Here is an 11,811-nt window from a genome sequence, read left to right as displayed (position 1 = left end):
CTTCGAAGGAGATGCTTTTACGGGCGCTGATGCGTTTTTTTGGCACCCCACGTGATTTTTCTGAGCCACTGGACCGCACACACATCGTTTAATGGGTATGAATTCAACCGTCCCAACTGAAGCCTCTGCACATTTCTGAGAAACACCGGAACAAAAAACGTACACTAAGCTGAATTTCAAACGCTTCCCTGGAATTAGGGGAACTCAGGTGACAGAGGGCCTGTGTGTGTGTGTGTGTGTGTGTGTGTGTGTGTGTGTGTGTGTCAGATGGCTCTGTGTTTGTGCACATTTAACGAGACACTCAGTTATTCAGAAAAGAAAAACACCACAGGGGACGTATTTACATTACTTTATGAATGTTTCTCATCAGGAGAACGATCAACCCTCCCCACTCTCCAAGAAATGCACTCATCCAGAGTGAGTAAAGGGGCTGGCAAAATCATTCTGGACCCCAGGCCTCTCCAAACTGTTCCCATCCGGAGTACCAGAACAGCCAGGCACAAGAACAGTTTCTTCCCTCAGGCAATCCATCTCAAGAACAGTTCACTTGGCAATTGTCATCATTTGTACATAACATACCTGTACACACAAAAGCCATCAATTGTCTAATTGTGTATTTATTTTAAATATTTGTTGTATATTGGGCCCGAGTCAATATGTTGTTCAAGGGGCCCAGAAATCATAGGGGGCCCCTGCTCATATCTGGCAATAAAGCTTTTTCTGATTCTAAACAGTGCAACATGACATTATTGGATCACCTCAGGGACAATGGGGATGTTGATGGCCATTTATATTTAACTAGGTAAGTCAATTATACATCAGTGTAAACTCATTCACGCTCAGATTCTAGGAAAGCATTTAAAGTCTCATAACGTGGCACTAACACCTGGGAGATAAAGCAGAAAACAAAGACCGAACACAAATAACACGCACACGCATGTACACACAGCAGAGAAACTGACGCCTGCAAATGTTTACGAACAATGGCACGCACGCACACACAGACTCTGATTAATAAGTGAGAGATTAGGAAATGACCTGTCATATTACAAACACCTGATCTGTAAATATTGATTGAGCTTTGAATAAACAGCACTGAATAAAAACAAGTGACAGATGGAGAGAAAAACAATAGAGAGCAGACCAGATGTAGTAGCCTGAGAATATGTTGAAAATGGCATTTCAGCGAACAATTGTGTAATGTTTCAGTTATTGTATAATTATTATACATGCACTAACAACATAAAATATTTTATTTATTATTTGTAATTAATTTGTCACACTCCACAAATGTATAAGTGGACAAGCACAAAATGTGTTTTAAAAGAATCAGTATCCAGTCCCAGAAAATACATTATTGATTTGAAATAAATGGTAGAAGTATAGATTTAAAAATGTATATAGTTATGCGGAAAAAAGTCAGTATTACCTGTTACTATCAATAACAAGCTCTGTTATGCATTCAAAAGTATATATATATATTATATAAAATATCTACTAAGCATTTATTCTCTACAATCAGATTACATAGATTCAATTTATTTTTTATTGAACCTTTATTTAAAGTTGTTCTCTTACTACAATGTTATGTTAAAGTAACAAGGCGATATTTGCATTCCAAAATTAGGTGTAAAATGTATTTAAGAATAATGTCAAACAAAAATGGACACTATTAAGGGCAATACAAAATATATTCCGGAAGCATAATTAAGAAAATATATTTTAATATTAAAAGGCGCACATATGGCACAGTATGACATGATAAATTTCATAATTTGTTCGAGCCATATTAGATGTATAATGAAGTTTCAGTACATTCCTGTAACAAAAAGTCAGGCAAGGACAGTGTTTCTCCTCCTTCAGTGTCTGTCGTGTTTTCCACAGCTCAAGAGCAGCATGAAGTCCAGAAAAACACAACTTGTGATGTCACACAAACACCTGTTGGAGGACAGAGGGCGGGATGTCTGCGGCCTGCAGGCTCTGGAGCAGCCGCCGCACTGTGGCTTCTCTTCCGTTCCTCTGCGTCCACATCACCAGCGCAGCGAGCACCTGACTCTGAACTGAGAGGGGCTGGTCAGCGCAGCAGCGGTACAGATCCGCTGAGGACAGACCCAGGTCCAGCAGCACAGACTTCCACTCTGAACCCAGATGAGCGGCCAAGCGGTTCAGATGCTGCGAGGTTGGAACGGTCGGAAGGATGTGGTCGGGAACACCACACTGAACTGAAAACAAAGAAACAACGTATGATTTTAGAAGTAAGTCGCTCACTTTGTAACACAAGCACATATCATTGAAATAATTGTACATATTGTAAGGAAATTGGGCTGGGAATCATGTGATTATTTGCATTCAGATCTGGTTCCATTTTTTTGTAACCGGTTGATTTCCGTAACATTGAGTTCTGTTAAGGGTGCTTTAACATCATCTATGAAAAAGATTGACACTATATGTTGTATTTATAAAAACATAAAAATAATATTACCAGAAATAGTAGGTATATATATATATATATATACATATATATCCAGTCCACCTTGTCAAATCCGAGGTCTTAACCAAAACTGAGTTAAAGACATATATTAATGTCTTGTCATCTTAATTTTATGTAACTTTATATAACCTTTTCCTATCCTCCATGTAAGACATGATGTGGTTTCTACTGTACTCGATAAAAAAATGCTAAAATGTCAGAGTTCATGTCAAGATTGAGTCGATTCTAACATATATTAGAGTTGGGGTACTTGGACTCGGACTGCATTTAGAACCGAACTCTTGACACAGATTCTGACATCTGCTTTTTTGGTAAAGTTATAAATTCTTAAACTGAATCAGAATCACTCTGAACAATCAAATTTGTTACGATTCCAGGAAAATAAGAAACAAACACTGAAAGCAAAAGAATGTAAGGGAATGAGGTAAAGCATGTTTTATTCATATATATGCTTCACCTTGTTCATGCACTCAGGTTGCCACTGAACAGCTTGAGGTGACAAGCCATGCATGTGTAATTTGGACCTCAGCAATGGAGGTCTGAGGGGGTCAGGGGACAGAAAACAGCATCTCTTGTATGATGTAAGCATATTTATTTGAATAGCTCACACTGGCACTGCACCATGACCCTGAGTGGAACAGCTCAAACCGCTGAATAAAATTTGATATTGACAACAATCCAGCAGTGTTAGGTTTCAATCTACATGAAGCCTCAGTAAGTCAAATACATATAAGTACATATTAGACACACAATTAATTTTAATGAAAATAATACATAGGCCAACATATAAAAAAGCAAAACTGCATTAATCATATTGGAAGAGACGGAGTAGGTAACATATTTAACCCTTCAAAATTCAATCTTTCTCTCCCTGTGCAATGTTTTCGTCCCAGGAGAATAGAGATGTGTTTTATTTGAGCAGTGGGGATGAATGGAGCAAAGGTCGGTTTGAGAGTTTGTTTTGAATGTTCCCAAATCCTTCACAAAATCAAGGACGTCCATTGATTTCTGTCGTTAAGAGACAGGAGTGGCCACACCAGGTCAAGAGAATAATACTTGGTGATACTAATAGGTACTAATTGCCCACTTTAGCTTTAAAGAAAGGATTCACTTCAATTCCTCTTCACTGTTACAGGCGCTCAAATATCCAAGTGCAGGTATTCTCTGCCATGGATTTGGACACTTTGCTGTAGTTCTTCACAGTTTTAAAGCCTCTAGACCCCAAAGACAAAGAAGATTAGTGTGTTGAGGTGGCCCAACCATCAGCAAAACAACACCACAAAGAGGATTTCACACAGCGAGAGCTGGTTTAGTAAACAGGGGTGAGCTGGTAAAGAGCCATAACATCTCTGTGGCAATACTTTATCTGATGAATGGCTCATGGTGGTGGAGGTACACAAAGGAAAACAGAAAAAAGACAGTCAGAGACAAAGAGAATAAAGATAAAGTAAATATTTTTTTTTATTCAAGTTTTTTTCTATTAAGATTGGGCACTCAGAAAAGTTAATTCAGAAAAAAGAGATACTTTAGACGGATTGTTTCTGAGTGATTTTGACCAATTCATTAAAACATCTGACTTTTAAAAATTCTGTGGTCATATTCAATGTTAGTTTTTGTGTACATTTTTGGCAACTGTACATGATAGCAAGCCATATTTATCACCCGTTTATTTTATTTAGCTGACAAAAATATGGAATGATATTATGTTCGCCAAAAAAAAAATCTCGCACTAAACATGATTTAAAAAGTGCAAAACATAAAAAAACTAATGCTTTAAAAGATCAATAAGTCATTCATGTTACAACCAACTAATGTAAAATGTGTATAGCACAATCACAATTAAAGTTGAAAAAACTGGTAGAGTAAAAAGTTGCTCTACTTGAATTTTTCAATCAAAATGAATATGTTAGATCAATGTTAAATGAACAGAATATAGTGTAGAAGGAACGACAGAAAGCAAAACTGAGACAGTGAGGGTGCTCTGCAAAGAACATTGCCTGGGTTTCGCCGAAATGCTTAACGTTTCGGAGAATTGTTTCTTTTTTATAGGATGGAGCTTTCCAGCTTCAATTTCCATGCGTACATGTGGACACTTAACTCCAGATTGCTGGAGGGAACAGATTGTGCACTTTAAGAATGTAAAGTATGCAGAAGCCTTTATCTGAGGGGACAGTTACAGTACCTTAGTCTTAAGAGACCGTACGGAGACACATGAAACTCTGATGTACCGTATATATATATAAAATCCATCACACTTTTGTTAAAAGAAGTGTCCGTGAATTAGTGTATAACAGCGGAATGTGTTTGCATAATTACTTAAGCATCCCTGTAAGAGGATGCTTTAAATCTGAAGGATTAGGAAAAGAAATTTCAAAAAAGGCAATAAAAATACAGAGGTGAGCGAGTGTGTATTTCTTAAAACGGGTCACTCTGTCTCTCTAGGAAAAGAGAATTAGTTAATTTTAGGCAGGGTGATAGTTAACCGCCCACACATGGCCTCTAGGGAACAACAAGCTGTATCTCTGTAAAATTCCACAAAAACTCACAATAAACCCTGCTTTTCAACAAGCGTGATGTCACAGGACAGGGCATGTTTATCTGAAGTTGAAAAGAGGGAAAATTACAGGCGTATAAATCACTATAATATACAATATAAACTAGAGAATTTCACATCTAACCTCACATAAATCTGCAACATCACAATGTGACATTAATGTTCCTGTTTCCTCTTGAAGAGAGATGGGGGACAGTATAGGTTCACTGGGTTCACTGAGGACATTTTGGACATTCATGCTAACAAGCCACAAATTACTTCAAATTAGCCTCAAATGAATATATATATATATATATATATATATATATATATATATATATATATATATATATAATGGTCTGGCTTCCTCTGAGGTTGCACATTTTATACATTTAAACGTGATTTCAGTACACTCCAGTTTTTATCCAGCTTCAAACGTTCCATCTCATTCCTTGACTGCTATTCTGCTGCCCAAGGAAGGAATTCCAGTTGCTCTAAACTGAAAACAAGATAAGATTACACCTCTTTCCAGTCGAAATGTCTAGTCAAAAACATGTGGCTTATGCATGTACATCTAAAGAAAAAGAATGGAATTAACTGTTTAAATACATCCTTTGTGGAAAGTATGCCACTTACAAAACGACTATAAGACTAGAGACAAGAATTAAAAACATAATGAATCTATATATTTTTTTTAAATAATTGTAATTAAAATAATTAATAAATAAAATAAATAAATATTTCATAAAAAACGTTTCAATGTACATCATATGAAATCTAATATAAATTTATAAAAATTATATAATTATACATATAAAACCAAAATATTACATTATTACCAATTATATAAAATTATATATAAAATCAAATGTGTATATATATATAAATTCTATTTTATATAAATTATTATTATTTACTATTTAATTTTTTATTTCAAAATAACAAATTATAATGTTTTAATTAAATGAATAGCTTATTATATATGTATAAATAATTATTTTATATATTAAAATATTACAATAATTAAACAAATAATAATTGATTATGTTTTGATTAGCATTAGCTCTGTGCCTGATACCTTAATCAGGGATCAGTATCCCTTCAACAAAGAATAGACTTTCTTGGGTAAGATTAATACATTTGCCATTCTTAACTTATTATATAACTTTTTAAGTAAAAATAATAATAATAATAATAATAAAATGCTTTCACAAAATACATTTTATTGTGTTTTTCTTATCATATTTTTAAGTGCAAACATGGACAAGGAAAGTACAAATCTGAACTGACTGGGCCAGCACAAGAGCACTTTTTGTGGTTTGCTTGAAGTTATTAATAAAGCTCCATATAAATCAGAATGGGAGCGATGCGGGCAGACACTAAACCGCTCTGTTGTCGAACTGTAAAGGATTTGCCTGAGACAAGAATCTTTAGACAGATGGTTTCGTGTTATGAAGTTGCTCAAAATGTTCTAATGGAGCATAAATTTAAGACTTATTAATTGTCCTTAATAGACCCCATGTGTAAGCCTTGGCTTTGGGCACATGAACAAAAAAATGATCTTGTGTGGCTAAATTGGCTGTGGATGCTCAACATCTGATCTCGATAAACCTCATCTCCAAAATGCATCAATATGAGAGTGTCATCTCTGTTCATCAAAACAGACATTCCTAACAGATGCAGCACATCAAGGGATCAGTCCGAGTGTAGCGGCCAGCTGGAACGGCCGAGCGCTGCACCCCGCTTCCACATTCTGACAGGAAGACTCTCCTCAAGCCAACGTTCCTGGAAATCAGACTGTACTAGAGATGGGTGGAGGGAACGGAGGAGGAGAGGCCAACAAAAACAAGTGAACAGCACTGTGCTGGCTGGCTTCAAAAGCAAATTATTAAAAGTGCCTTCCTCCATTCCTCCGTGGGCGAGGCAGAGAGACGGCCAATTGTATGAGGAGAAGAGTCTGGCTTAACCCGCACAATCGTGCTTGCTATTATAAATTTACTAGCTTATATGTTTTTATCATTAACCTCATTCATTGAATCTATTTTTTGCTAGTTGACCTGTTCTGTTCACTGTATATATATATATATATATATATATATATATATATATATATATATATATATATATATATAATCAAGATTTCAGAAATCGATGCTGGTGAAGCTTTATATATATTTACAAATAAACATATACGTATGCATAAGAAATTAGCACTTAATACTTTTATTCAACAAGGATGCATTCAATTAATCAAAAGTGATTTTTTTTTTGTAACAATGTATTTCAACTTCATATAAACATTACATTCAGCTTTGCCATCACACTGATAAATTACGTCTTAAATTCATTCAAACAGAAAAATATTATTTTACACTGTAATAATATTTCACAATATTACTGTTTTTACTGTATTTGTAATCAAATAAATGCAGCATTGGTAAACATGCAAATATTTCTTTCAAAAACATAAAATTACTTAAATACCCCAACGTTTAGAAAGGTGGTGTATAATAAGATTATGTGTCGGAACCATTCAGGGGTTCTAAAAATATTCATTTGTATAGCCAACTTTTTTTTGAAGGTTGATATTGGAGTCCTGTTTGGAGATTAACATTAACTGCTCACTATGAATTCGGGATCTCTTGATTCTTCAAAAATAGGGAATAGGGAATGCAAAAACAATGCTATTATGATATGCTAAGTTATTTGCTAAGTAGTTAGTTTAATAGTGAGCATATATAGAGAGAGAGAATTTAAAAGATATAAAATATATATATTTTTTATATTAGATTATACGTTTTAATACGTCACCATTTTGGACAGTTCTTTGGCTAAAACTGGCAAAGTAAAGAACAAAACAAAATATGGCATTTTTTTCTCATGCAAGTCAGTTTGGAAAGGAAAGCTCTCTCAATGACTCACAACTGCGCTAACAAGCAGTCACCAAGGCTTCTGAGCATGCTAACTTCTGCTATACTGGAAGCCAGTTGTGATAAATTTGTCTAGAGGACTGCCACAGAACATTTAGCCTTGTAAACAACTTACAATTCAAAACCTTAGCATCTGGTATACGACAAGTTCCAGGAACCCGTAAGTGAAGCCTTAAGGAACAATTTGCATCATTTTCCTTAAAGCGAGCATCTCGTAAATAAACATGCAAATACACATGCCTCGCAGGTGTGCAAATGGACTTTAAAACGAGAATATCGTGTCCCCATTTGACTGATCTCCATTCGAAAGTAGGTAATGAGATCATAAGGGTCGTGCTTTTGTAAATTCAAGCAGAACATGCATCTGGTTTATTAACGTGTCCGTGACACTGCAGATTGAGGGCCTGTCACAACGATGGAGAATGAGAGCGAGTTGAATGAAAAACACGTTCCCATGCCAACGGAGTGACATCATTGATGTTAAGATCCAAATTCATAGTGACATGAATATTAATAATATGAGCAGCCGAAGAAGAAAAAAAGTGGAAAGAAAGCACAACAATTATTTGTGTCCCTGAACGGCCGCTGATGACTCAAAGCTATTAAGCTAACAAGAGCTTAAAATTAAAGCGAGTACTTAAGTGTGAAGAATGTTTGCTCAGAGTAGCGCTCGTCCTCGACTTCCTAGAAATGTGCAAGCATGCTTCTTTTTTCCCCTTCCCGTTTCTTTTGTGCTTGCTTCTCTAACCCCACCCCATCCCCCAGTTTATTACCATCTGAACCACAGTAAGTCAATAAAATCTTCAGCTCAGTAACTGGAGACAGGAAGGAGAGGGAGAGCAGCCAACAAACGGCTTTGATTATATTTTTCCTAGAAAGGAGGATGCTCGGCGAGAGTGCTGAGCCGCAGACCTAGTGCCAGGAATTAATGCAGCTTTCATGGAAAACCAGGGCAGCGTACCAAGCCGACCTGGCCTTGAGAGACTCAAAACACAACTTCAGCTCTTTTTTTTTTCTTTTTCTATACTTTACTCTCCTTTTTTTTCTATGTCTTGTTTTTCTACTAGGGAAGGGGTTGAGTTTTTTTTTTTTTTTTTTTTTTCAAAGGTGTTCTGGTGTTTGGTTGACTGCCTAAAAAGGGGGGATTGGGAGTGTCAGTGTATAGGGTTTTTAGTGGGTGTCCGGTTCTCGCATGGCAAAACAACAGACAGCAGATAATAAGCCGCCTTTCAGCAAAACAGCAGCTGAAATATATTCAGTGCACGCAGAGAACTCCTTGGTTTTCACAAGCATCTGAAACCAGACTGCTGTGGGTGTGAATAAGGCATTTCACAAACTCTAAATACGCAAAAACATTAGTTTTCAAATCATATGGAAATCTGCAATGCTTTAAATGCATTTGCTGTAGGTTCTCTGCTAGAATTAGTAACAGAGGGTTTAGTGTTAGAGATTAGAGGAAGGGCAATTAAAGCACTTGTTATTTAACCCTCAGGTCAGAAACAGGAGACGTAATGCCTTGACCTCAATTAAAAGATGAATGGTTTCGTTATGAGACAGAGAGTGAAATCAGGTGAAGCTGAGAGGGAATATGAGGGAACCAGAAACACGTCTGACGACAGAAAGCTTTACATGTAGTGCAACTGAAGCCTTGAAATGGATTAGAATAATGTTACATTTATGCTTTAGTTAATGATGTGTTAAATTGCTATATTTATTTATATCTTTATTTGTTTATATTTCATATAAGTGAAATAATAACTACAATATAATGAAATATAAAATAAATTAAAATCTTTTTAAAATATTATTGATAACTATTCTATTTTTTTATCTATTATATATGTTTTTTATATTATATTTCAGTGCTCTCACAGAAATGTGAGACATGTAAACTATTTTCTGTTAATGTGCAAGACTTCCAATTCATTAGGAACTACAGATAAATAAATAAAAGAGTAACACTAAAGATCGGCATGCTATACGGTAAAACTATTTGAGCTACAAATCAATGTGTTTATAATTACCATAATACATTTTGTAAAAATTATAACAAAAACTAGTTTGCAAAATCAAGGCTGTATTTCTATAAAAATGCACAAGTGCTATTGTTTTTTTATGACAAATGAAGCCTCACACATAGAAGTTACAAATGGCCACACCCACTCTGATGTTAACAATAAGGTTCACACATGTTTATGTGTTAGTGTGTACCTGGTATTGCCTACATTATGAAGATCAAATGTCTCATACTAGTCAATTTTGACCTTTCTAGTCCACAAGAGAAAGCAAGCTTCTAAACTACATATAATTACATTTTTCTAAAATCTAAAACAGAAGAAAGTTTTGTGAGAGGGATAGGTTTAGGGTTACAGTTAGGGTCAGAAAATATAGATTGTACAGTTTATAAACCATTAGCCTATGGGATGATTTTCATTTTCTTTCTTTATTAATTTAATGAGAAATTTGTGTTTCCTATTCCCTAAACCTCACACAAAACTTCCATACATGTTTTAATTTTCATATCACTTCATTTTGTGGGGACATGAACCCCACACATACGCTTAACTATCCAAAATGAGCATATTTAGGGTATTTGTGCTTACTTGCGTCTTGTTTATAATATTTATGAATCGATTTTTTTGCGATTAAGGATAGCCCCAAGTGATGTGCTGTGTCAGATTTAGCTCGCGCGCTCACGCGCAAGGGACTCACCTGAGAAGCACGGAAAAGGAGGCTCGCTGTCTTCAGCACAAAGTCCCAGTAATTTGTCTTTGATCCAGGGAAAATCTTTCTCTAATGACTGAATAAAGCGATGGAAGGCGTGCGAACCCCGCGTGGGCAGAATATCCAGCAGCTTGAGCGTTTTTTTCCTGTTAGACGACTCCGATCTAATCTCCTCTAAATGACTCTCCGTTAAGATCTCCTCCTGGTATAAATACTGTATGATCATGTCGTCCACTAATAGCTCCTCGGCTAGAAAAAGTCGCTGAGATCGGAGCAGTCTTTTGTGTTTTGGGTCCATATTTGAACCCGATGACCGAGCGGTTGTTTACAACAAGAACTGTCTGAACTATGAACAGCTTGCTAAAACAGCCGGCGAATTATTCGTTTACCTATCAGTTATTGTTGGTAAGTGCACATTAAGTGATGTTTATGAATATATATCACATAAATATCACGCGTTTGTGCTGTCATGTGTAATACATTATGCATTACACATGATTTTTCCGCGTCATGTCGCATTTATTTCTTCCGGCTGGAAACAAGGCGCAGGAGGAACTCATTTTCGGTATCATTGTTGTTCCCGCATTTGTGTAATGTGTGTAAATAAATTGGCTCATTTAAGGCTAATAATTGTGCAGAAATAATGGCCACTAACAAAAGATATCCTGCGAAACGTAATACAGCTGGTTTTATCCTTTTCATACAAATACACCTTTCTGTAAAACAACCATTCTGTATTATTAATGTACCACAATTGTATAAATATCTGTAATGTCTTTACTTTCACATAAATATATAGTTTATTGTGGTAACAACAGGCTTAACTAGAGCAAGTCTGTTGTTTTGGTTTAAACTACTGTTAGCCTACCATGGTAAACTTTTCTAAATGATCATAATAACTACAATTCTTTCTTTTTCTGTCTCTCTTTTTCTCTCTCCTTTTCACATGATATACAGAGAGTGATATCACTGAGTGATGCTCTTGTCTTTCCAGTTTGTCCTGTGATGACTCTTACAAAACATTGCATATTGTATATAAAGCTGACTATTGTCTCCTGATTGGGAAAGTTCTGTTGTATATTTTCTTGTCCTTGCATGACGTTCGGTTAAACCACTTTGTAGATAAGCATTTG

At 35.7% G+C, this 11,811-nt stretch overlaps 1 protein-coding gene across 1 annotated transcript; it reads right to left on the bottom strand.

Annotated features, from left to right (window-relative positions):
• Positions 1 to 1,707: 1,707 nt before the first annotated feature.
• cradd (CASP2 and RIPK1 domain containing adaptor with death domain) lies at positions 1,708 to 11,198 on the bottom strand. Its single transcript, XM_052577951.1, has 2 exons — positions 10,667 to 11,198; positions 1,708 to 2,222 (listed from the first exon to the last, which is right to left on the bottom strand). The coding sequence occupies exons 1-2, from the start codon at positions 10,974 to 10,976 to the stop codon at positions 1,927 to 1,929; spliced, it is 606 nt and encodes a 201-aa protein (XP_052433911.1). The 5' UTR covers positions 10,977 to 11,198; the 3' UTR covers positions 1,708 to 1,926.
• Between the last annotated feature and the right edge of the window lie 613 nt (positions 11,199 to 11,811).

This window comes from Carassius gibelio, chromosome A4, assembly GCF_023724105.1.
Source record: "Carassius gibelio isolate Cgi1373 ecotype wild population from Czech Republic chromosome A4, carGib1.2-hapl.c, whole genome shotgun sequence".
NCBI classification, from domain to species: Eukaryota; Metazoa; Chordata; class Actinopteri; order Cypriniformes; family Cyprinidae; genus Carassius; species Carassius gibelio.
Note: the sequence above shows the minus strand (reverse complement) of the source record. Positions and strands in the feature narration are given on the sequence as shown.

Coding starts and splice junctions, on each gene's coding strand:
- cradd (XM_052577951.1), bottom strand. CDS start 10,976: ATGGACCCAAAACACAAAAGACTGCTCCGATCTCAGCGACTTTTTCTA. Junction 2,223..10,666: donor TCCTTTTCCGTGCTTCTCAG/GTGAGTCCCTTG, acceptor CTTTGTTTTCAG/TTCAGTGTGGTGTTCCCGAC.